We start from the raw sequence: 23,247 nt of genomic DNA on the forward strand, positions 1-23,247 counted from the left end.
CAGAGGGAGAGCAGCCCTGCCCCATGGCATGGGGGGCAGCACTAGCTGCAAGGGAAACCCCCCCCCAGCCCTGCTCCCAGCAGCACAGGCCCCCTGGCACAGCAGTGGGGTCCATACTGATTGCAGGGTTGTGCCATCCACCCCCTCCTTCCTCTATGGGGCAGGCCCTCAGCCTTCTTAACTGCTGGCAGGGGGCGGCTTCCCCCTGGCTGAGGGGCTCAGCTCGGCCTTCAGCACCCCCTTGGCTCTGGCTGGTGCACGGCCAGGGGGCTCCGCCACGCGACTCCCTGCTGCCGGGGCTGGGTGGGGCAGGGGGACGAGATGCCCCAGCAGAAGAGGGGGCATAACCCTGGGTCCAGCTGTGCCCACTCAGCCATGCCCCCATCTCTCCCCTTGGCCCCCCTTGACTCAGCCATGACCCCCATTCCCCCTCCACTCTGCCATGCCCCCATCCCTCTCCCCCCATGGCTCCCCCCCATTCCATCCTGGGCCCCTCCTGCTTCCCATGCCCCTCAGGACCCCCCCTTCACCTTAAAGCCCCCCATGATCCCTGACACCCCCTTCCTCTCCCCAGCAACCTCCTCCCCGTGTTGCCATGGAAACACACCCAGCCCCTCCCCTGGGTCCCACCTCACTGCCACTTGTAAAGGAGACAGCACCCCTGCAAACCCCCCACACACACTCATCCTGCCCCCCCCCGTTGCCATGGACACATCTCCCGCGTGCCCTATTGCCATGGTTACAGGTCCCTGTGCCTCCTTCTTGCCCCCGTTGCCATGGAAATGCCCACTCTTGCCCCATTGCCATGGTTACAGGTCACCCACCCCTCCAGCTCGCCCCGTAGCCATGGACACAGCTCCCTCGTGCCCTATTGCCATGGTTACAAGTCCCTGTGCCTCCTTCTTGCCCCGTTGCCATAGAAACGCCCACTCTTGCCCCATTGCCATGGTTACAGGTCACCCACCCCTCCAGCTCGCCCCGTAGCCATGGACACAGCTCCCTCGTGCCCTATTGCCATGGTTACAGGTCCCTGTGCCTCCTTCTTGCCCCCGTTGCCATGGAAATGCCCACTCTTGCTCCATTGCCATAGTTACAGGTCACCCACTCCTCCAGCTCGCCCCCGTTGCCATGGAAATGGATCCCTCTTACCCCCACTGCCATAGTTACAGGTCACCCACCCCCCTCCCTCCTGCGCCCGTTGCCATGGAAACAACTCCCCCCTCCCGCCACTTTCCGGAAGTGGCTCCTGCCCCTTGTTATGGGTCCCTCGCCCCCCCTCCAGTTTACCCCCGTTGCCATGGTTACAGATCTCCCCCCCCCCCGCACTACCACCCTGCCCCCCGTTGCCATGGAAACGGCTCTCCCTTTCCCCGCCCCTCCCGTCCCGGAAGTGGCTCCTGCCCCTCGATCCCTGGCGCATGCGCAGCGCGGGGAGGCCGGGCCCGGGCTCGGTACCTGGCCAGGTTGAGCGAGGCGGACCGGACGGGACCGGACCGGACCGGCGGGGAGGCGGCGCCATGGTGAGCGCGGGGAGGGGCTGGGAGTGGGGAGCCAGGCCTATGGGGCTGGTCCCGGGGAGCCCGGGGGGGGGGAGGAGGGGGGGGGGGAAGGGGCTGGGAGGGGGGGGGGGCTGAGGAGGGGCTGGGGAGCCCGTGGGGGCTGGTCCCATGCGGGGATTCCATGGGGGCGGGAGCACCTGGCGAGGGGCTGGGGAGCCGTGGGGGAGCCCGTGGGGAGGGGCTGGGGAGCCTGTGGGGGCTGGTCCCGTGGGGAAGGGGCTGGGGAGCCTGGGGGCTGGTCCCATTGGGAGCCCGTGGGGGCTGGAGCACCTGGCGAGGGGGCTGGGGAGCCCGTGGGGGCTGGTCCGTGGGGGAAGGGGCTGGGGGAGCCCGTGGGGGCTGGTCCCATGGGGGGAAGGGGCTGGGGGGAGCCCGTGGGGGGGGGCTGGTCCCGTGGGGGGGAAGGGGCTGGGGGGAGCCCGTGTGGGGGCTGGAGCACCTGGCGTGGGGGGCTGGGGGAGCCCGTGGGGCATTGTACCCATGGGGAGACAGGCTGGGGGAGAAGTGGGGAGGCTGAGCTGGGGGGCAGCCTAGAGGTGGCAGCTCATGGTGGGGGGGCTGGGCTGGGCGGGGGGGCACCCCCGGCTGGGACCGCTGGGCACTCAGGGACCCAGGAGTCCGGGCGGCAGGGCGCGGGGGCCCCGGCGCCCGTGTCCGTGAGGGCTGACGAAGGGGGCGGGTTGCCAGTGGGGCTGGGTTTGCGTCGAATCCGCGACGTTCCCGCGGTCGGGGGTCGGGGCCCGGGGCGCATCTGCCCCCCCACGCTGTCTCGTGAGCAGCCGCGCCGCTGAACGACCCCCCACCCCGCCCCGTGATCGTAACGCGCTGGCCACCTGCTTTGCATCCCGGCCGGGCCGTGGCCTCGAACACTGTTGCCGCCCCTAGTGTAGACGGGACCTGCGCGCCGGAGGCCGGGCTGCTGGGTGGGGCTGGACCCCTGAGATACGGCCACACACGGGGGCTGCGTCTGACATCGATGGCAGAGGAGCCGGCTCGGTGCCGCCCCTCGTGTAGACGGGACCTGCCCGCGCCGCGTGTCAGGCGCGGTGCGTTTTGCGTGGGAGGTGACGGCACGCCGCTCGGGGTGCCGTGCCGGAGCGCGGTGGTCACGGGGTGGGGCGGAGGAGTGGGGGCAAACACCGGAGCAGTCCCGGGTGGAGCTGGGACCTGCGTGGGGATCGTGTGTGCGGCTGAATGGCTGCGATGGGACTGTTACAACCCCTAGTGTAGACAGGACCTGCGCTCCGGGAGCGTTGCCGGCACTGAGCGGCCGGCCGCAGCCGCCGAGCGGCTCCTCCGCGGGGCCCGTTTGAACGGAGCGGGGCTGCCCCCGCGAACGGGCCGGGCGGGTTTGCGTCAGCGCGTCGTGACTAATGGAGGGGGCCGGGACGGGTCGGGGCTGGTCGGGCTCGGGCCCAGACTCAGACGGTGAAGTCGTCATCCGGCTCCCTGCCCCGGCACGGCTTGTTTCCGGCTCGCCCAGCCGCGGGCGCTGGATCCTTGGCCTCGTTAACCCCTCCGGGGCTGGGGCCGTGCCAGGGCTCACGCGGGGCCTGGGGGCGGGCGGCGCTGCTCCAGGGTCACCCTCTGCCAGCTGGTGCGTGCCAGGGCCCAAGCGGCCTTCGGGGGGCGCCAGGAGCCCATTTACAGCTGCTCTAGCTGGGAGGGTCCCAACCTGAGGGGATGGGGGGGAATCAGCCAGCCTGGCTAGGGCCCTTGCTGCCCCCCGACCCTGGCGCTCCCAGCCACCTGTCTGCCACACTCAGTGTCACCGGGTGGGGAAACTGAGGCACGGAACCGGGGGGGACCGGGAGTCACCCAGGGATAGACCCCAGCCGCCTGTCAGCCACGCTCAGTGTCACCGGGTGGGGAGACCGAGGCGCGGAACCGGGGGGGACAGGGCGCCCCCCAGGCGGCCCTGCCCTGACCCCCCCCCCGCCCCGCTCTCTCCTGGCGCAGATGCGGTTCATGCTGCTGTTCAGCCGGCAGGGGAAGCTGCGGCTGCAGAAGTGGTACCTGGCCACCTCGGACAAGGAGAAGAAGAAGATGGTGCGGGAGCTGATGCAGGTGGTGCTGTCTCGCAAGCCCAAGATGTGCAGCTTCCTCGAGTGGCGGGACCTCAAGGTGGTCTACAAAAGGTGAGGGGCCCCCCCAGGCCAGCCCTGCCCCCTCCCTTGCACTCCCCTGGCAGCCCTGCCCCCCTGGGAGCGGCGGCCCCACCCCACGGCCAGGTGAGTCAGCGCACGCAGCTGCCTCTCCGCCCTCCATGTCGGGGGGGGGGGGGCTGTCGCGGCCCCATCCGGCAGCCAGGCAGCGACCAGAGGCCCTGATGGGGGCGGGGGACTTTGAGGGAGCCCCCCCCTTTTGACAGTCTGTGTCCAGGTACCCCCCCCCTGCTGTCCCCCCACAAATCTCCCCTCAGAAGCCTTGGCTGGTGCGTGCCAGGGCCCCAGCTGCCTTCAGGGGGCGCCAGGAGCTGGTCTAGCTGTGAGGGTCCCAGCCCTGGGGGGCAGCTCGAGCAGACAGCTCCCCCCTCTAATGCACAACCCCACAGCTCCTCCCCATCCCCGCCACCACCCTAGGGGAGGAGGGAATTTTCCTGATGCCAGCACCCCCTAGAGGGGACAGGCCCCTGCCCCATTCCCTGCCCCCCTGAGCCAGCCAGTCCCTGCCCTGGGGCCGGGGAGCAGCGCCCAGACCCAGAGGACAGGCCCCTGCCCCATTTCCCGCTCCCCTGAGCCAGCCAGTCCCGCCCTGGGGCTGGGGGGAGCCGGCACCCCCAGAGGGGACAGGCCCCTGCCCCATTCCCCGCCCCCCTGAGCCAGCCAGTCCCGCCCTGGGGCTGGGGGGAGCCGGCGCCCCCACAGGGGACAGGCCCCAGGCCCCAGTCCCGGCCCCCCTGAGCCAGCCAGTCCCCGCCCTGGGGCTGGGTGGGAGCCGGCGCCCCCAGAGGGGACAGGCCCCTACCCCATTCCCCACCCCCCTGAAGCAGCCAGTCCCCGCCCTGGGGCCAGAGGGGGTCGGTGCCCCCCAGAGGGGACAGGCCCCTGCCCCATTCCCTGCCCCCCTGAGCCAGCCAGTCCCTGCCCTGGGGCCGGGGGGAGCCGGCGCCCCCCAGTGGGGACAGGCCCCTGCCCCATTCCCCGCCCCCCTGAGCCAGCCAGTCCCCCCAGAGGACAGGCCCCTGCCCCATTCCCCACCCCTGAGCCAGCCAGTCCCTGCCCTGGGGCCAGAGGGGTCAGTGCCCCAGAGGACAGGCCCCTGCCCCATTCCTCGCCCCTGAGCCAGCCAGTCCCGCCCTGGGGCTGGGTGAGCCGGCGCCCAGAGGACAGGCCCGAGAGGGGACAGGCCCCTGCCCCATTCCCCGCCCCCCTGAGCCAGCCAGTCCCCGCCATGGGGCCGGGGGGGGTCGGTGCCCCAGCCTTACCCGGTCTCCAGGCCACTCGGTGGCCCGTAGGCTGCATTATCGTCTCATCAGGGACCTGCTGCCAGGCTGGAGCCAGAGGCCAGCCCCCCGTCACAGGGCATTGTCAGCACCTGCCCCCTCCCACGCTGCCCGCCCGAGCGAGGCGCCGGAGGCCTGAACGGGCCGTGGGGAACCTGGGGTGGGGCTGCGCTGCCCTGCTCTGAGCGCGGGAGGGGCAGGGGACGTAGGGGGAGGGGCAGGGGGCTCTGCCTCTGCCCGTCCTGCGGGGCCCTGGGATCGGAGCCGGTTATGGGAGCCTCCCGTGCGGGTCCGGCCCGGTCCCAGGGGGAGGTTTGGGTACTGGGGGTTGTGCCCCCAGCAGCGGGGGGGGGCTTGGGGATGTGCCCCCCCCCACGTACACTCCCAGGCCTGTGCTGGCTGGATCTCACCCCCCACCCCCCGCCGTGCGCCCGTAGATACGCCAGCCTGTACTTCTGCTGCGCCATCGAAGGGCAGGACAACGAGTTGATCACGCTGGAGCTGATCCACCGATACGTGGAGCTGCTGGACAAATACTTCGGCAGCGTGAGTGCGGCCCCCCCCCCCTCCACGTGCGGCCTGCGGTCGGGTCCCGGGGGAATGGGGCAGGCAGTGACCCTGGGGGTGCCCTGCAGACGGGCAGCGGGACTTGCTGACCCTGGGCAAGGGGCCTGGGTGCCCCCGGGAGCCTCTGATCCGTGTGGCTGGCTCTGGCGCTCGGGCAGGGCCCCGTGGGTGGGCGGGCGGCGTCCAATCCCAGCTAATCCCCCGCGCATTAACCCTGCCTCGTTAATCCCCCCGGCCCGCTGAGCCGCGGGGATAGAAACGCTAATTGGGCTTAGCGGGAATCCGGCTAATTCCCTGTCACGGAGCCGCAGGCCCCACTCTGCCTCCAGGCCAGGTCCCGCGGCCTCGACCCTCCTAGACAGAGCCTCCCGCCCGAACTGGGGTGTCTCGCGCCGCGGAGCGGCCCCCGTTTCCGGCTCACGCGCTCGGCCGCCCTCCCCCAGTCAGGCCAGCAGGGAGCCGCCAGCGTCTTCCCAAGCCCCTGCCCCGCGGCGTTCCCTGCGGGGAATCCTCCGCCCTCTGGGGCGTGGGGCACCAGGCGTTAATGTCCGGCCTGCTGGGTCGATCCTTTTAATGACCCCTTCAGCCCACTCGTGTGGCTCCGGGGTGCGGATATTCCACCCGCAGCCACGTCCGTTACCCCGACGTGTGCGTCGCGCTGTGCTGGTGAGAGCGGCTCTCCTGTCGGCACAGAGCGTCTGCACCACGCGCGCTGCACGGGCGGATGTTCCCTTAGTCCTTGTTACCCAATGGGAGCCGTGCAGAGTATGGGGGAAACTGAGGCACACATCAGTGACATAACATATATTACAAAAAATTCCCACTTTGTCACTTTTTCACCCCCCTCCCAGCTGTATGCACCCCTCCCTCTGAGAGGGGAGCCGAGCCCCTAGCACAGGGCAGGGGGCTACTGCAGTGCAGGGGCTGGGAGCCAGGACTCCTGGGTTCTCTCCCCAGCTCTGGGAGGGGAGTGGGGGCTGGTGGTTAGAGCAGCGGGGGCTGGGAGCCAGGACTTCTGGGTTCTCTCCCCAGCTCTGGGAGGGGAGTGGGGGCTGGTGGTTAGAGCAGCGGGGGCTGGGAGCCAGGACTTCTGGGTTCTCTCCCCGGCTCTGGGAGGGGCGTGGGGGCTGGTGGTTAGAGCAGGGGGGCTGGGAGCCAGGACTCCTGGGTTCTCTCCCCGGCTCCGGGAGGGAGTGGAGGCTGTTGGTTAGAGCAGGGGGGCTGGGAGCCAGGACTCCTGGGTTCTCTCCCCGGCTCTGGGAGGGGAGTGGGGGCTGGTGGTTAGAGCAGGGGGGCTGGGAGCCAGGACTCCTGGGTTCTCTCCCCGGCTCTGGGAGGGGAGTGGGGGCTGGTGGTTAGAGCAGGGGCGCTGGCAGCCAGGACTCCTGGGTTCTCTCCCCGGCTCTGGGAGGGGAGTGGGGGCTGGTGGTTAGAGCAGGGGCGCTGGCAGCCAGGACTCCGGGCAGCTCTGACGCTCCCCCCTCCCGCCCCAGGTGTGCGAGCTGGATATCATCTTCAACTTCGAGAAGGCCTATTTCATCCTGGACGAGTTCCTCATGGGCGGGGAGATCCAGGACACCTCCAAGAAGAGCGTGCTGAAGGCCATCGAGCAGGCTGACCTGCTGCAGGAGGTAGGGCGGGTAGCCTGCCAGTGCCCCCCGGCTGGAGCAGAGCCAGGCTGGGTTCATGTCGGGCTGGGTGTGGCCTGCTCCTGCCTCCATCCAGAGACGGGAATTACCCCACACCGGCACCCCCGGAGACAGGACCACCCCCCAGCTGGGCATGAACCCCTGGGGTGCCACCGCGCTCCCAGGGATGGGGATCAGAGCCGAGCAGCCCCCCAAGTTCTCCCCTGTGCACTGCTCCCTTCACACACCAGCGGCTGGGGCGAGGGGGCTGGGATCCGCCCCCCCCCGGCTGTGTCGCAGCTTGGGGGGCGGGGGGGGCTCCCACTGCAGGTGCTGTCTCATTGCCTGGGCTGTGGTGCAGGGGGATGAGTCACCGGGCTCTGCAGCCTTCTCCTGCGCTCAGCGTGGGCGACCGGGCTGCCGGCAGAAAGCAGCCACTTCTCGCTCGCAAACTCCCGGCGCCCGAGGGGTTAACGCCCGGCCTGCTCTGTGTGGGGGGGCTGGGTCCCTCAACCGTCCCCGGGGGGCGCTGGGGGGCTGGCATGGCGGGCTTAGTGGTAACTAAATCCAGCCCTCTCCGGCACCTTGGGGGTTAATGCCGGGAGTCCCATGGTCCCAGCCATCCTGGGGGGCGCTAGACTGCACTGGGGGGTGCTAGGCTTGGCCTGGGGTGCGGGGAAGTGAGTGCTCAGAGCCCCCCACTCTGCCCGCAACAGGGGTCCCTGCCCTCTGTGGGGCGCGGGTGGCTCCGTCCCTGAATCCCAGCGGGCTCCCACCCGCTCACCATGTGGGGGGAGGACGGAGGGACTCTGTCTCCCACCCCCTGACGGCCCCTCCCTCCCTCCCCCCTTATCTCTGTGCTGCAGGAGGATGAGTCACCCCGCAGCGTGCTGGAGGAGATGGGGCTGGCATAGCGAGCGGCTCGCTGTGCCTCCCCCATTCCCCATCCGTCCCCGGCTGCGTCGGACACCGCGGGGGCCACATCTCCGTCTTCCTGCAGCCAGACGTGGGACCAAGTCGCCCTGGAGCCGCCGGGGGGGTGAGCCCCATGAACTGTGTGTAAATATATAGATAGACACCACGCGGGGAGCCCCCCGCCCCGGGTCCGTCTCCTTCCCTGCTCCCGGGCGTTCCCCTGCCTGCCGATGGCGGCTCAGAGCAGGGAGCCTGGGGAGGGGACTGGCTGGGCGGGGGGGGCCTGTGCACAGCGATCCTGCCGCCGCCCGGAGCAATCGGGACCCCGCAGCTGTGTCCCGCCGGGCAGGGGGCTACAGGCCAATCCCGGGGTCCCATTTCCCCCGGCATCTCCGGGGGCGGGGCGCTCAGGGCGTGCCCCCCCCCTTGGGGAAACGGGGTCCCCCCTTTGGAATAAAGTGTGTGTGGAGAACTCGGCCGTGTGGAGTGAGTTTTTATGTGCCGGGTGGGGGCATTTCTAGCTAACCCCTATGGGTGCGTCTGCACCCGCGTCCCTTCCCCCGTCTGCTGTGTGCAGTGAGTTTTATATGGCTCCGCAGCCGGGGTCGGTCTCGAGGGTCTGTCCCCACCCCGCACCCCCCCAGCTGCTGGGGCCGCCTGCACCCCAGGCTGGCGCTGAGACCTGGGACAGTTCTCCTGTTCCTGGGGCTGCTGCGTGGAGCTCGGGTCAGGCCCGAATTCTGCAGCCTCCCTGCCTCGGTCCCCGCGGTGAAATCGTGGCTGTTTAATTCGGCTCCTTCCCCCGCAGCAGGCGCGTCCGCGGCATCAGCCCCCCCCCCCTTCCCGCTCTGAGAACGCAGCCCGGCCGGCGTCGGCGCTCCGCTCCCTGCCTGGGCTCGAGGTGAAAGATCCGGGCCTGGCTCTGGAACTCAGGGCTCCTGTTCTCACATAGTCCCGCTGCGTGACCTTAAGAGCAGCCAGACTGGGCCAGCCTGACCGTCCATCTAGCCCTGGGTCCTGTCTGCCGACTGCAGCCAGTGCCAGGCGCCCCCGAGGGAACGAACAGAACAGGGAATCCCCGAGTGACCCAGCCCCTGTCGCCCATTGCCAAGTGCTGGCAAACAGAGGCCAGGGACACCGTCCCTGCCCAGCCTGGCTAGTAGCCATCAATGGACGTGTCCTCCAGGAACTGATCTAGTTCTTCTTTGAACCCTGGTATAGTCTTGGCCTTCACCACATCCCCTGGCGAGGAGTTCCCCAGGTTAACAGTGTGCTGGGTGCAGAAATACGTCCTTGTGTTTGTTTTAAACCAGCTGCCTGTTCATTTCATTGGGTGGCCCCTAGTTCTTGTGTTATGAGAAGCAGTAAATAACACTCCCTTATCTACTTTCTCCGCACCCGTCATGATTTTATAGCCCTCCGTCATATCCTCCCTTAGTCGTCTTTCCAAGCTGAAAAGTCCCAGTCTGATTAATCTCTCCTCACATGGCAGCCGGTCCAGACCCCTCATCATTTTTGTTGCCATTTTCTGTTCCTTTTCCAAATCCAGTAGATCTTTTCTGAGATAGGGCGACCCCATCGGCACACAGTGTTCAAGGTGTGGGGGTACCATGGATTTATAGAGAGGCACCATGATATTTTCTGTCTGATTCTCTCTCCCTTTCTTAATGGTTCCCAACATCCTGTTTGCTTTTCCGGCTGCCGCTGCACATTGAGTGGATGTTTTCACCTTGGGTGAGTCACTGCAGCCTCGGTTTCCCTATGTGTGACTAAGGAGACTTTGTCTGTTTACATGGTCAACTCTGTGGGGCAGAAACTGTCATTCACTTTGTCTGTGCAGTGCCAGGCACCGGGGGGAGAACCCCGATTTTGGTCGAGGGGGGTCTGTGCGGCGCCCAGAACAAGGGAGGACCCCGATTTTGGTCAGGGGTGATCTGTGCGGTGCCCACGACAAGGGGGAACCCCGATCTGAGTCAGAGGGGGTCTGACAAGGGCCCTGATCTTGGTCAGGGAGGGTCTTAGCGGCACCTGGCACAAGGGGCGTTTCTGGGTGACCAGCTAAGTTCATGCCTCTAGACGCTCCCATGATGTATGTAATAGCGTACGAGGTTTTCATATGGCCGGCCGGCCCGTAGACCCCAGACCAGGGAATCTCAGCCAGACACGCCTGCGTCGTGCCTGCAACAGGCAGGTTAGGCCGCTTGCTTTGAGGGCCTGTGGGGTCCCTGCACTCGGCTGAGGTCTGTGAGCTGTAACACCAATCCCAGGCAGTGGAGACAAGGTAAGGGCCATGTGGGTCAGTTGGTTGGGGGGCTCAGGCACAGTGGGGTGAAGGTCATACCACTCCCTAGGTAGATGGTGAGGTGGCGGCTGCACTGTGGGGGAGACTGGCCTGGAGGGGCAAACGGGTCTGCACCAGTAAGATAAAAGGAAGGTGAGCCCATTGGTTTCACCCAGTATGTGGGTGCGGTGGGATCCGGGCTGGATGTGCCCACTGATCTGGCCTGAGGGTTATGGGTGGGTGCCGTGGGATCCGGGCTGGATGTGCCCACTGATCTGGCCTGAGGGTTATGGGTGGGTGAAGGGGGATCCGGGCTGGTGGGGCCAAGTGATCTGGCCTTCGGGTTTTGGTTGGGTGCGGTGGGATCCGGGCTGGATGTGCCCATTGATCTGGCCTGAGGGTTATGGGTGGGTGCGGTGGGATCCGGGCTGGATGTGCCCATTGATCTAGCCTGAGGGTTGTGGGTGGGTGCGGTGGGATCCGGGCTGGATGTGCCCATTGATCTGGCCTGAGGGTTATGGGTGGGTGCGGTGGGATCCGGGCTGGATGTGCCCAGTGATCTGGCCTGAGGGTTATGGGTGGGTGCGGTGGGATCTGGGCTGGATGCGCCCACTGGTCTGGCCCGAGGGTTATGGGTGGGTGCGGTGGGATCCGGGCTGGATGTGCTCATTGGTCTGACCTGAGGGTTATGGGTGAGTGCAGTGGGATCCGGGCTGGATGTGCCCATTGATCTGGCCTGAGGGTTATGGGTGGGTGCGGTGGGATCTGGGCTGGATGTGCTCATTGGTCTGACCTGAGGTTCTGTTTACCAGACCGGTGCTTTCGCCAACTAGGTTGTGGGTGGGTGCGGTGGGATCCGGGCTAGATACACCCTTGCTATGATTCTAAAGGTTGGTGGGAGCAGTGGAATCTGGGCTAGATATGTCCATTGGGCTGACCTGAGGTTGTGGGTGGGTGTGGTGGGATCCAGACTGGATACGCCCATTGGGCTGACTTGAGGTTGTGGGTGTGGTGGGATCCAGACTAGAATAGACTCATTGGGCTGACCTGAGGTTGTGGGTGGGTGTGGTGGGATCTGGGCTGGATACGCCCATTGGGCTGACATGAGGTTGTGGGTGGGTGCGGTGGGATCTGGACTAGAATAGACCCATTGGGCTGACCTGAGGTTGTGGGTGGGTGCGGTGGGATCTGGACTAGAATAGACCCATTGGTCTGACATGAGGTTGTGGGTGGGTGCGGTGGGATCTGGACTAGAATAGACCCGTTGGGCTGACCTGAGGTTGTGGGTGGGTGCGGTGGGATCCGGACTAGAATAGACCTATTGGTCTGACCTGAGGTTGTGGGTGGGTGCGGTGGGATCGGGACTAGAATCGACCCGTTGGGCTGCCCTGAGGGGGTGGGTGGGTGCGGGGGGATCGGGACTAGAATAGACCCATTGGTCTGACCTGAGGTTGTGGGTGGGTGTGGTGGGATCTGGGTTGGATACGCCCATTGGGCTGACATGAGGTTGTGGGTGGGTGCGGTGGGATCCGGACTAGAATAGACCTATTGGTCTGACCTGAGGTTGTGGGTGGGTGCGGTGGGATCCGGACTGGATACGCCCATTGGTCTGACCTGAGGTTGTGGGTGGGTGCGGTGGGATCCGGACTAGAATAGACCTATTGGTCTGACCTGAGGTTGTGGGTGGGTGCAGTGAGATCCGGAGTGGATACGCCCATTGGGCTGACCTGAGGTTGTGGGTGGGTGCGGTGGGATCCGGACTAGAATAGACCCATTGGTCTGAGCTGAAAGGGGTGGGGGGATCAGGGCTAGATGCACCCTTGGTTTGATACGATGCGGGGTTGCCAGCCTGGTGGCCTGGGGTGGAGGCGAGGCAGGTTCTGAGCCAGACAGGCCCACTGGCGTGGGATCTCCGTCGCGTCTCCTCGGGAGCCCATCTGTAAATAATGAGAGTAACTCGTAATAAAATAGTTGCTTTTATTTCTTAGCAAAACTAGTAATTCCACATGCTATTTACAACAGGCCAAACGTGTTTTATTAAGTACAACACAGAGGTCAGGACATCGAAACAAACGGCACAGGACTGGGAGCCGGACGCCACAAAGCCAAGATTCTCACACACTCGGAAACTGGATGCAGGTGAAAACGCCCTTAGTACAACGCCCATCCCCGACCCGCGCGCTCCCCTGGGTTAGAACTGGTCGGGTGCTTGACTGGAAATGCTGGTAGTGTTCGGACGGTGGTGAATTCACAGCACGCAGCATGCCTGCAGGGGTGGGGGGGCATGGTTGTGGGGTGCGTAACACTGGCAAAGTCACAATATTTAACCTCGAGCTTCGGTGTCGGTTGATGGAAGAAACGACCCGGTGGAAAGAGAGCTTGATAAGGCAGTTTGGTATGGAAATCTCACCCTGCTCTCCCCTCGTTCCTTCTCCGGCCGCCGGGCAAAGCTTAATCCTGGGGCACCAGGAAGGATCGGTGTTGGATTGTAGAGGAGAGAAGGTGTGTTGGTGACACAGATCTGGGCACGGAAACGTGCGACTGTGAAGGGTTCTGGCGTTTTAACAACTGGGAGACCCTCACCTGGGCTCACTTGACGGCCCCTGGTTGACGCCCTTCTCCCGAACTCAGAGTCTGGAACTCAGGAGACCAGCTCAACCCCCAGCTATGGGCTGGATGTCTGTGCGCCGCCGGACGGGCAGGGTGGCTTTGTGGCGCTGTAAGTGTTAGGATCGGCCCCCCCCGCGGTCAAGTCGCCGGTTCCTTAAAGTCAACAGAGTGGGGCCGATTTTACCCCCGGGGGACTGAGTTTTCCCCAAGTCGATAACCCCCCCCCCCCATCCACCCACCCACCCTCTCTGGTTTTTCACATCCAAACGTCGCGCTTCCCTCCACTGCGTTCGTCTTTGAAAATTGTACAGAAGGGAGGAGGGTGGGAAGTCGCGGAGATGAGAGAAGGGAAAACACTGAAGCCGGGACGGGAATTTTGGAGCCAATTGGGTCTTTGCTCTGTTTTCAGTGACCTGGTCTAGATTTTTTTCGCCCCCACACTGGCGGCTGGTGAGCGAGTGGCCCCCCCTTGCCCTTCTGACAGGGGGGTTGGGGGCATTCTCCGTGTCCGCACTAGAAGGGGCTGTGGCGAATTCTGATGCGCCTGTGAGCTGCCGACACACAGGGGTCTTGTCCCTGGGGGGCTCGGAGAAGGGAGTCGGGATCGGGTTCTCCCGGGGCTGGCACCTCCTGGCACCTGCACAGAGCGTCTCCTCGGAAGGAGGCATGTTCCCCCATGGCCAGCTGGGCCTGTCTCTTCCACAACCCCCCCACGCCCGGTTCCTTCAAGCGCGGCGGGCTTGGTGGGACCCGGGGATCCTACAGTCTGGGGGGGCGTCGCGGGCGCGGGGAGGGAGGGGGTCGGTTCTCCTGACTCATGCACAACCTGAAATGCTTGGGACACTCAGCATGACCACGCTTCTCCATGGGGAGCTGGGGGCAGGGGGGGGATTCACTGGAACGCCTGGGCGCGGTCCAGCAGCACCTGCTCGATGTAGTTCTCCAGCTCGTCTTCCCGGGCCCGGCTGGCGGCGGCCTCGTCCCGGGGCGCCAGGGGGCCCGGCAGCTGGCGGCTGCGGGCGTAGGCCGGCGGCTGGAAGGCCCTGGGCTGGATGTAGTTGGAGAAGTCGTTCTGCTTGGCCAGGTACCTCTTGGGGGCGAGGTAGTCGTCCCCGTGCAGCACCTCGTTCCAGTCCCGCTCGTCCGGCTTGGGGCGGCGCCAGGGGGCGGCCGGAGAGTAGGGCCGGGCCGGGGCGTAGGGGAGCGGCTTGGCCTGGTGCTTGGGGGGCACCGCCACTGCCGCCGCCTCCTTCTTCTTCTTCTTCTCCTCCACGTCGCTGATGATGTCGATGACGTCCTCGGCGGGCAGGTGCAGCTTGGTGGAGAGCTCGATCAGCTGGTCGATGGTGCTGGGGTCGAGGTCGTCGTCGTCATCCTCCTCGTCGGAGCGCTTGTCCTCCGCCACGTTGCCTTCCTCGTCCTCGAAGAGCAAGGGGCTGCCCTTGGCCCTCCCGCCCCGGACCCTGCCTTCCTCCTCCTCCTCCTCCTCCCGCTCCTCGTGGGCGTCGGCCCCCGGCTCGCCCTCCTCCTCCCGGCCCTGCAGCAGGTACTGCAGCAGCAGGTCGGAGGCCATGTCGGCCAGGCGCTCCTCCTCGGCGGCCGCCTTGCGCGCCTCCTCGGCCTGCCGCCGGCTTTCGGCCAGCTCCTCGTAGCGCCGCTGCAGGAGCTGGTGCTCCAGCTGCTGCTGCTGCCTCAGCTTGCGAGCGCCGGCCCAGGGCTCGGCCGGCGGGGCCCGGCGCCTGGGGCCAGCCCGCAGCCGCTCGTACTCCTCCAGCTCCGGCAGCACCGCGGTGTGGCCGGCGTCCCCCTGGGCCCGCTCCCGCTTGGCCGCCGGGCCGAGCGGCCGCAGCTCACGCAGCAGGGCCTGGAGGCTTTCCAGCTCCTGGGAGCTGCTGTCTCTGCCGCCTTCCTCCGCCTCGTCTTCCTCCAGCTGCTGCCCCCGGGCCCGGCCCGCCCCCAGGCTGCTGCTGCGGCTCTGGCTCTGCACCCGCTCCTCGTCCGGGGCCCGGCGCTTGTCCGGAGTGTCGTGACCCCCGGTGCCCAGCGCCTGGAGCAGCACGGCGGCCAAGGCCTTGGGGTCCACGTCTCGGAAGAGCTCGTCGTCTTCCTCCTCCTTGGCGTCCCCGCCTTCCCGGCCGGGGGCGGGCAGGGCTCTCGCCCGCACCTCCTTGGCGGGGGGCGCGGGGCTGGGCGGGTGGGGCTCGTCGGGGCGGGCGTCCTCCCCCAGGGGCAGGGGGGCGGCGTGCAGGCGGCACTGCGTCAGGAGGCTGATGGAGAGGAGCAGGGCAGCTCCGCGGAGAGGGGCGTGGGAGCCCAGCATGCTGCTTCTGCAGGGGAGACAGAGAAGGGGGGACAGACAGGGTCAGAGCCCGGCTGGAGGGGGGACGGGACTCCCGACACCCCAAAGGGAGAGCCCCAGCGATCCCCCCCAGCCGGAGGAGGGATCCAGCCATCCCCGGCCACTGGCCCTGCTTTCCCTGCAGAGAAAAGGGCGGGGCCTTTCCCGTGTCTTCCCTGCTCACCGAACCCGGGTCGGGAACCCCCCCACGCCGCCCGGTTCGCTGGCAGTGGAGATGTGCTGCTCCCCCCCCCCGAGCCTCTCGCACGGGGGCGCGCCCCCAGTCACGCCCCGTCGTTCCTGTTCCACGCTCACCGTGCGCAATCGCGAGGACGCATTCGTGGACACGCACAGGACCCTGGCAGTTGCACGCCCAATGCTGTCACCGGGAGCAGGGGCACGTGCGCACACACGCAGTAGCCTACGCTCACACAATTACACACCCAGCACCTCTCGCAGGGGGGACGTGCGCGCGCACAGCCCACGCTCACACAATTACACACCCAGCACCTCTCACAGGGGGGACGTGCGCACACACAATAGCCCATGGTCACACAATTACACGCCAGCACATCTCTCAAGGGGGGATGTGAATGCACACGCAATAGCCTACGCTCACACAATTACACACCCAGCGCCTCTCACGGGGGGGACGTGCGCGCACACAGCCCACGCTCACACAATTACACGCCAGCACATCTCTCAAGGGGGGATGTGAACACACACGCAGTAGCCCACGCTCACACAGTTACACACCCAGCACCTCTCGCAGGGGGGACGTGCGCGCACACAGCCCATGCTCACACAATTACACGCCAGCACATCTCTCAAGGGGGGATGTGAATGCACACGCAATAGCCTACGCTCACACAGTTACACACCCAGCACCTCTCGCGGGGGGGACGTGCGCGCACACAGCCCACGCTCACACAATTACACACCCAGCACATCTCTCACGGGGATGTGAATGCACACGCACTAGCCCACGCTCACACAATTACACACCCAGCACCTCTCGCGGGGGGGACGTGCGCGCACACAGCCCACGGTCACACAATTACACGCCAGCACATCTCTCAAGGGGGGATGTGAATGCACACGCAATAGCCTACGCTCACACAATTACACACCCAGCACCTCTCGCGGGGGGGACGTGCGCGCACACAGCCCACGCTCACACAATTACACACCCAGCACCTCTCGCAGGGGGGACGTGCGCGCACACAGCCCATGCTCACACAATTACACGCCAGCACATCTCTCAAGGGGGGATGTGAATGCACACGCAATAGCCTACGCTCACACAGTTACACACCCAGCACCTCTCGCGGGGGGGATGTGCACACACACAGCCCACGGTCACACAATTACACACCAGCACATCTCTCAAGGGGGGATGTGAATGCACACGCAATAGCCTACGCTCACACAATTACACACCCAGCGCCTCTCACAGGGGGGACGTGCGCGCGCACAGCCCACGGTCACACAATTACACGCCAGCACATCTCTCAAGGGGGGATGTGAATGCACACGCAATAGCCTACGCTCACACAGTTACACACCCAGCACCTCTCGCGGGGGGGATGTGCACACACACGCAATAGCCTACGCTCACACAATTACACACCCAGCACCTCTCGCAGGGGGGACGTGTGCGCACACAGCCCACGGTCACACAATTACACACCCAGCACCTAGCACAGGGGGGATGTGAACACACACGCAATAGCCCACGCTCACACAATTACACACCCAGCACCTAGCACAGGGGGGACGTGCGCGCACACACACACAGCCCACACACACACAATTACACGCCCAGCACCTCGCACAAGGGGGGATGTGAATGCACACGCAATAGCCTACGCTCACACAATTACACGCCCAGCGCCTCTCACGGGGGGGACGTGCGTGCACACAGCCCACGCTCACACAATTACACGCCCAGCACCTCGCACAAGGGGGGATGTGAATGCACACGCAATAGCCTACGCTCACACAATTACACGCCCAGCGCCTCTCACGGGGGGGACGTGCACACACACAGCCCACGCTCACACAATTACACGCCCAGCACCTCTCACGTGGAGGACGTGCGTGCACACGCAATGACACACCCAGCACCTAGCACAGGGGGGACGTGCGTGCACACACACACAGCCCACACTCACACAATTACACGCCCAGCACCTCGCACAAGGGGGGGACGTGCATGCACACGCAATAGCCCACGCTCACCATTACATGCCCAGCACCTTGCACAAGGGGGGGACGTGCACACACACACACACACAATAGTCCACGCTCACACAATTACACACCTATATTTTCACCTCCATCCCTCCACTCAGCCTGCAGGATTTCCCGTCCCTGGTTCTCTCCGGCCCCCCCCCCGCCCCCGCTCGCTAATGTGTAATGCAACCAGCGGCTGCAAGCCTGCGGCTCGCCCCGCCCTAACAGGGATGGGGAAGGGGGGGTCTGTGGAGGGGAAATAGGGAAAGGGGGCTGGGGTGGGGGCTGCAGACGGGACGTGGGGAGGGGAGTATGGGGGGTGTGGAGGGGTGCTACAGGCGAGGATGCAGGGGCGAGGAGGTTGGGAGTGCACAGAAGAGGGGGGTTGGGGCAAGGGTGCAGAGGTGGGAGGGGTTTGGGGTGCAGAAGGGAGGTGGGTGCAGGGGACAGGGGATGTAGGGGGGGTGGAAGACTTGAGGGGGAGCGGCTGCCTCTCCTCTCTCCCCACGGGAAGGGGGAACCCCCCCCCATCTCTCTCTCTTCTCTCTGCCTCCTGCCCGCTTCCCTTCCCCCCACCCTCCCGCCCCCGCATGCGGGTTTGCTGGGAGAACCGCTTCCCGGCATGAGGGAATCCCCGCCCTGGCTGCCTACCAGCGCATCTCCTCCACCGCATTCTCCCAGCGGGGTACCCCTTCCCAGCACCCCTGTATCAGAGCCCCCCCAATTCCCCCAGCGGGTACCCCTTCCCAGCACCCCTGTATCAGAGCCCCCCATTCCCCCAGCGGGGTACCCCTTCCCAGCACCCCTGTATCAGAGCCCCCCATTCCCCCAGTGGGGTACCCCGTCCCAGCACCCCTGGATCACAGCCCCCATTCCCCAGCGGGTACCCTTCCCAGCACCCCTGTATCAGACCCCCCCCATTCCCCCAGCGGGGTACCCCTTCCCAGCACCCCATACCAGAGCCCCCCATTCCCCTAGTGGGGTACCCCTTCCCAGCACCCCTGTATCAGAGCCCCCCATTCCCCCAGTGGGGTACCCCTTCCCAGTATCCCCGAATCAGGGACCCCCCATTCCCCCAGCGGGGTACCCCTTCCCAGCACCCCTGTATATCAGAGACCCCCCCCATTCCCCCCGCGGGGTACCCCTTCCCAGCACCCCTGTATCAGAGATTCCCCCATTCCCCCAGCGGGGTACCCCTTCCCAGTATCCCCGAATAAGGGACCCCCCATTCCCCCAGCGGGGTACCCCTTCCCAGATCCCTGTAACAGGGACCCCCAATTCCCCCAGCGGGGTACCCCTAACTAGCGCCCCTGTATCAGGACACACCCCGCATTCCCCCAGCTGGGTACCGCTTCCCAGCGCCCCTTCCCGGGGATCCGCCCCACATATGCAGCAAAGGGGGGGGTCCCCATTGACCCCCCCCATAGACGGGACCCTCCCCACGCCCGGGTGTGGGGGGCGGGCTGTTTACCGGCTGTGCGGCGGGGCGGTGTCCGTCCCCCTCCCCAGAGCTGGGCGCGATCTGCCTTCAGCACCCTGGACAGGCGCCGCGCGCCGCCTTTATAGACAGGCGCGAGCCCACGTGGGGAGGGAGGGGGCTCCATTGACGTCAATGGCCCATTCATAAAATCCGACCGGGATTGGAGGAAGGGGGAGGGGGAGCCTCACGCATGCGCGGAGCTACGGAGGGTTCGCTGCCTCGGAATGAATGAATGAATGAATGAAAGGCAGCGGGGAGGGGTCAATGGAGGAGCGATGAATGAAAGGATGAATGGGGAGGGGGGAGGCAATGAGCCATGGAGATAATGTACCCCCCCTTCAGGGAAGAGCGGGGGGGCTGGTTAATGCCCCCCCCCCATGAATTCTAGGGCCGGCTTCGTGCCAAGGGTGCGGCGCAGCTGCTGCAGTGTGTGTGTGTGTGTGTGAATGTGTTTGTGCTGGGGTGGGATTGTGTGTGTATGCTGTGTGTGGGGGTGGTCTCTGTGTGTGTGTATAGGAATGTGTTTGTGCTGGGGTGGGATTGTGTATGTATGCTGTGTGTGTGTCTGTGTGTGTGTGTGTAGGAATGTGTTTGTGCTGGGGTGGGATTGTGTGTGTATGCTGTGTGTGTGTGTGTAGGAATGTGTTTGTGCTGGGGTGGGATTGTGTGTGTATGCTGTGTGTGTGTGTGTGTAGGAATGTGTTTGTGCTGGGGTGGGATTGTGTATGTATGGTGTGTGTGTGTCTGTGTCTGTGTGTGTAGGAATGTGTTTGTGCTGGGGTGGGATTGTGTATGTATGCTGTGTGTGTGTGTCTGTGTGTGCAGGAATGTGTTTGTGCTGGGGTGGGATTTTGTGTATATGCTCTGTGTGTGTGTGTGTGTGTGTGTATATATATATATAAGAATGTGTTTGTGCTGGGATGGGATTGTGTGTGTATGTGTGTGAATGTGTTTGTGCTGGGGTGGGATTGTGTGTATGCTCTGTGTGTGTGTCTGTGTGTGCAGGAATGTGTTTGTGCTGGGGTGGGATTTTGTGTATATGCTCTGTGTGTGTGTGTGTGTGTGTGTGTGTGTGTATAGGAATGTGTTTGTGCTGGGGTGGGATTGTGTGTAGGAAGTGAGGGGTTTTTATCCACAAAAGCTTATGCCCAAATCAATCTGTTAGTCTTTAACGTGCCACTGGACTCCTTGTTGTTTTTGTGTGTAGGAATGAGTTTGTGCTGGGTGGGATTGTGTGTGTGCATATGTCTGTGTGTGTACGTGTAAACATGTGTGTTTGTGCTGCACAAGCTGCTGTGTGTGCTGAGTGATGATGTGCTTGTATTTCTGCCAGTGTGTCTGCTGGGAATGTGTGTGTCTGTGTGTGTAGGAATCTGTGTGTGTGCTGGGTGGGATTCTGTGTGTGTGCTGTGTATGCTCCGTGTGCTGGGTGGGATTGTATGTGCGGGTGGACATGCTGTGTGTGTGTTTGTGCTGGGGTGTGTGTCCCTGTATTGGGTCTGGTTGGCTGGAGGGAAGGGGGACACTGCCGCTGTCCCTGCGTGTTTGTGTGAGAGCAGCATGGGTGTGTCTGTGTCTTTGGGCCTGTGGCGTTGTGCGGCTGCCTTTGTCCGTGTGTCTGGGGCCGGGGGGAGGGTGACTGTCGTGTCCCCCCATCGGTTCCCACACACCCCGGGCTGTCTATCCCCATGCACACATCCATCTATCCTCCCCATCCACTATCTATCTACCTATCTATCCCCATCCACCCCCTCTATCTATCTATCTATCCCCACCCACCCCCTCTATCTATCTATCTATCTATCTATCTATCTATCTATCTATCTATCTATCTACCCCCATCCACCCCCTCTATCTATCTATCTACCCCCATCCACCCCCTCTATCTTTCTATCTATCCCCATCCAACCCCTCTATCTATCTATCTATCTATCTATCTATCTATCTATCTATCCCCACCCACCCTCTATCTATGTATCTATCTATCTATCTATCCCCTGACACCCCATCTATCTATCCCCATCCACCCCATCTATCTATCTATCCCCCCACACCCCCTCTATCTATCTATCTATCTATCTATATATCTATCTATCTATCCCCATCCACCCCTCTATCTATCTATCCCCACCCACCCCATCTATCTATCTATCTATCTATCTATCTATCTATCTATCTATCTATCTATCCCCATCCACCCCTCTATCTGTCTGTCTATCCCCATCCACCCCCTCTATCTATCTATCTATCTATCTATCTATCTATCTATCTATCTATCTATCTATCTATCTATCTATCTATCCCCACACACACTCCTCTCTCTCTCTCTCTCTCTCTCTCTCTCTCTCTCTCATGCCATCCGTCATGAGATGACAGCCCCCCGTCCTGTGGCCATAAAGCCCCTCACACCCCCCATCCCGGGGAGGGGGAAGGGATCTTTCTAGGGCATTTTCAGGCGGGGAGGGGAGCAGGCAGGATGAGTCACTAATTGCAGCAGCGTCCCCCCCACCCACCACCACGTTGAGATTCTCCCCCCCGAGAGGTTTCTTGCTATTAACATGCAAAGAGCCGTGACAACAGGCTCAGAGATAGTGGGAGGGGTCGCTGCACAGGCAGCTCATGGCGGGGGGGAGGGGTGCAGAGGCAGCTAATCCAGGAGCTGAGGGGCTGGATACAGCCAGAATCCCCACCCCCCCAGCTCTCCCCCCCCCCCCCGGTCCCTGGATGATTCACCCTGCAGTAGACGGATCCCACGGGGGGGGGGGCATGGGGAGGGAGCTGACGACAGCAGAGTCGCACGTGGGTCCGGCTGGGGCGGGGGGAGGGACTCCCACTGCAGGGGAAGGACCCCCTCCCCGCGCCCATGTCCTTGGTGCTGGACTCACCCTCCCCAGCACATTCCTCCCACTGAGGGTGGGGGCAGCTTTAAAGACACAAATTCCTGCGCAGCCCGCGGGTGCTGCTGCTGCTGGTGGGGGGGCGGGGGGGCTGAGGCAGGTGGGAGCAGCGAGGGGGGGTGGGGCTGGAAAGCAGAGACGGGAGAATTTTAATAGTTTCTTTCTCTCCTGGTGGTTTTTTTCCCCGTCCTCCATGTTGGGCCGGGTGCTGCCCAGACCCACCTGAGTTCGGGGCCCCCTGGGGCCGGGTGCTGCCCAGACCCACCTGAGATCGGGGCCCTCCTGGGGCCGGGCGCCGCCCAGACCCACCTGAGATCAGGGCCCCGTGGGGCCGGGCGCCGCCCAGACCCACCTGAGATCAGGGCCTCCTGGGGCCGGGCGCCGCCCAGACCCACCTGAGATCGGGGCCCCGTCAGGCCGGGCGCCGCCCAGACCCAGCTGAGATCGGGGCCCCCTGGGGCCGGGCGCCGCCCAGACCCACCTGAGATTGGGGCCCCGTCAGGCCGGGCACCGCCCAGACCCACCTGAGATCGGGGCCCCCTGGGGCCGGGCGCTGCCCAGACCCACCTGAGATCGGGGCCCCCTGGGGCCGGGCGCCGCCCAGACCCACCTGAGATCGGGGCCCCATCGCACTGGGTGTGCAGAAGTGGGAGGTTTTCTTGGGTTTTCTGTGGTTTCCAGGGGGTTACATGCTGAGGGGCTGGGACTCAGTGTCCTATGGGGCACGGTTTGCAGGCACAGGGGCTGGGACTCAGTTTCCTGTGGGGCACGGTTTGCATGCCGAGGGGCTGGGACTCAGTTTCCTGTGGGGCACGGTTTGCATGCCGAGGGGCTGGGACTCAGTGTCCCCGGGTGTTACGGGATTAACGAGGGGAGGGGAGAGGCAGTTCGTTGGACACAGGACGGGAGAGGGACTCGGGACCCCGGCCGATGGCCTGGAGGATGGAGACCCCAGTGCCTGGCGACCCGGAGACCCAGCTCGGGAGTCGCAGCCGGTTCTGGCCAGTGGGGGACAATGGGCTGCGGGGAGAGGACCCCGGTGACCTGACCAGCCGGTTCCAGCCAGAGGGGCCAGAGGACAGGAGAGGGGAGAGGAGACCCAGGCCACCCTGCTTCCCTGGAGAGAAGCCAATGGACGGGGGGTCTTGGGGCCGGGGGTATCGGAGGCCCAGCTGGGAAGCAGGGGGGCTCTGGGCTGGAGGGGGGAGCAGGCAGAGCCCCCCTGGCTGCAGGGGGACTGGGATGTGCTGGGCTGGGGGAGGCCAGGCCTGAGCCCCGGAGAGTTTCCTGTG

The 23,247-nt window shown here is 64.7% G+C and overlaps 2 protein-coding genes across 2 annotated transcripts; one reads left to right on the top strand and one right to left on the bottom strand.

Annotated features, from left to right (window-relative positions):
• The first annotated feature begins 1,382 nt into the window (after positions 1–1,382).
• AP1S1 (adaptor related protein complex 1 subunit sigma 1) lies at positions 1,383–8,586 on the top strand. Its single transcript, XM_039499980.1, has 5 exons — positions 1,383–1,520; positions 3,519–3,697; positions 5,442–5,550; positions 7,065–7,202; positions 8,066–8,586. The coding sequence occupies exons 1-5, from the start codon at positions 1,419–1,421 to the stop codon at positions 8,111–8,113; spliced, it is 576 nt and encodes a 191-aa protein (XP_039355914.1). The 5' UTR covers positions 1,383–1,418; the 3' UTR covers positions 8,114–8,586.
• Positions 8,587–12,402: 3,816 nt separating this feature from the next.
• On the bottom strand, positions 12,403–19,106 carry VGF (VGF nerve growth factor inducible). The gene is made up of 2 exons (XM_039499996.1): positions 19,050–19,106; positions 12,403–15,332 (listed from the first exon to the last, which is right to left on the bottom strand). The coding sequence occupies exon 2, from the start codon at positions 15,323–15,325 to the stop codon at positions 13,898–13,900; it is 1,428 nt and encodes a 475-aa protein (XP_039355930.1). The 5' UTR covers positions 15,326–15,332; positions 19,050–19,106; the 3' UTR covers positions 12,403–13,897.
• Between the last annotated feature and the right edge of the window lie 4,141 nt (positions 19,107–23,247).

The sequence above is a fragment of the Mauremys reevesii genome, linkage group 14, assembly GCF_016161935.1.
Source record: "Mauremys reevesii isolate NIE-2019 linkage group 14, ASM1616193v1, whole genome shotgun sequence".
Classification (NCBI taxonomy): domain Eukaryota; kingdom Metazoa; phylum Chordata; order Testudines; family Geoemydidae; genus Mauremys; species Mauremys reevesii.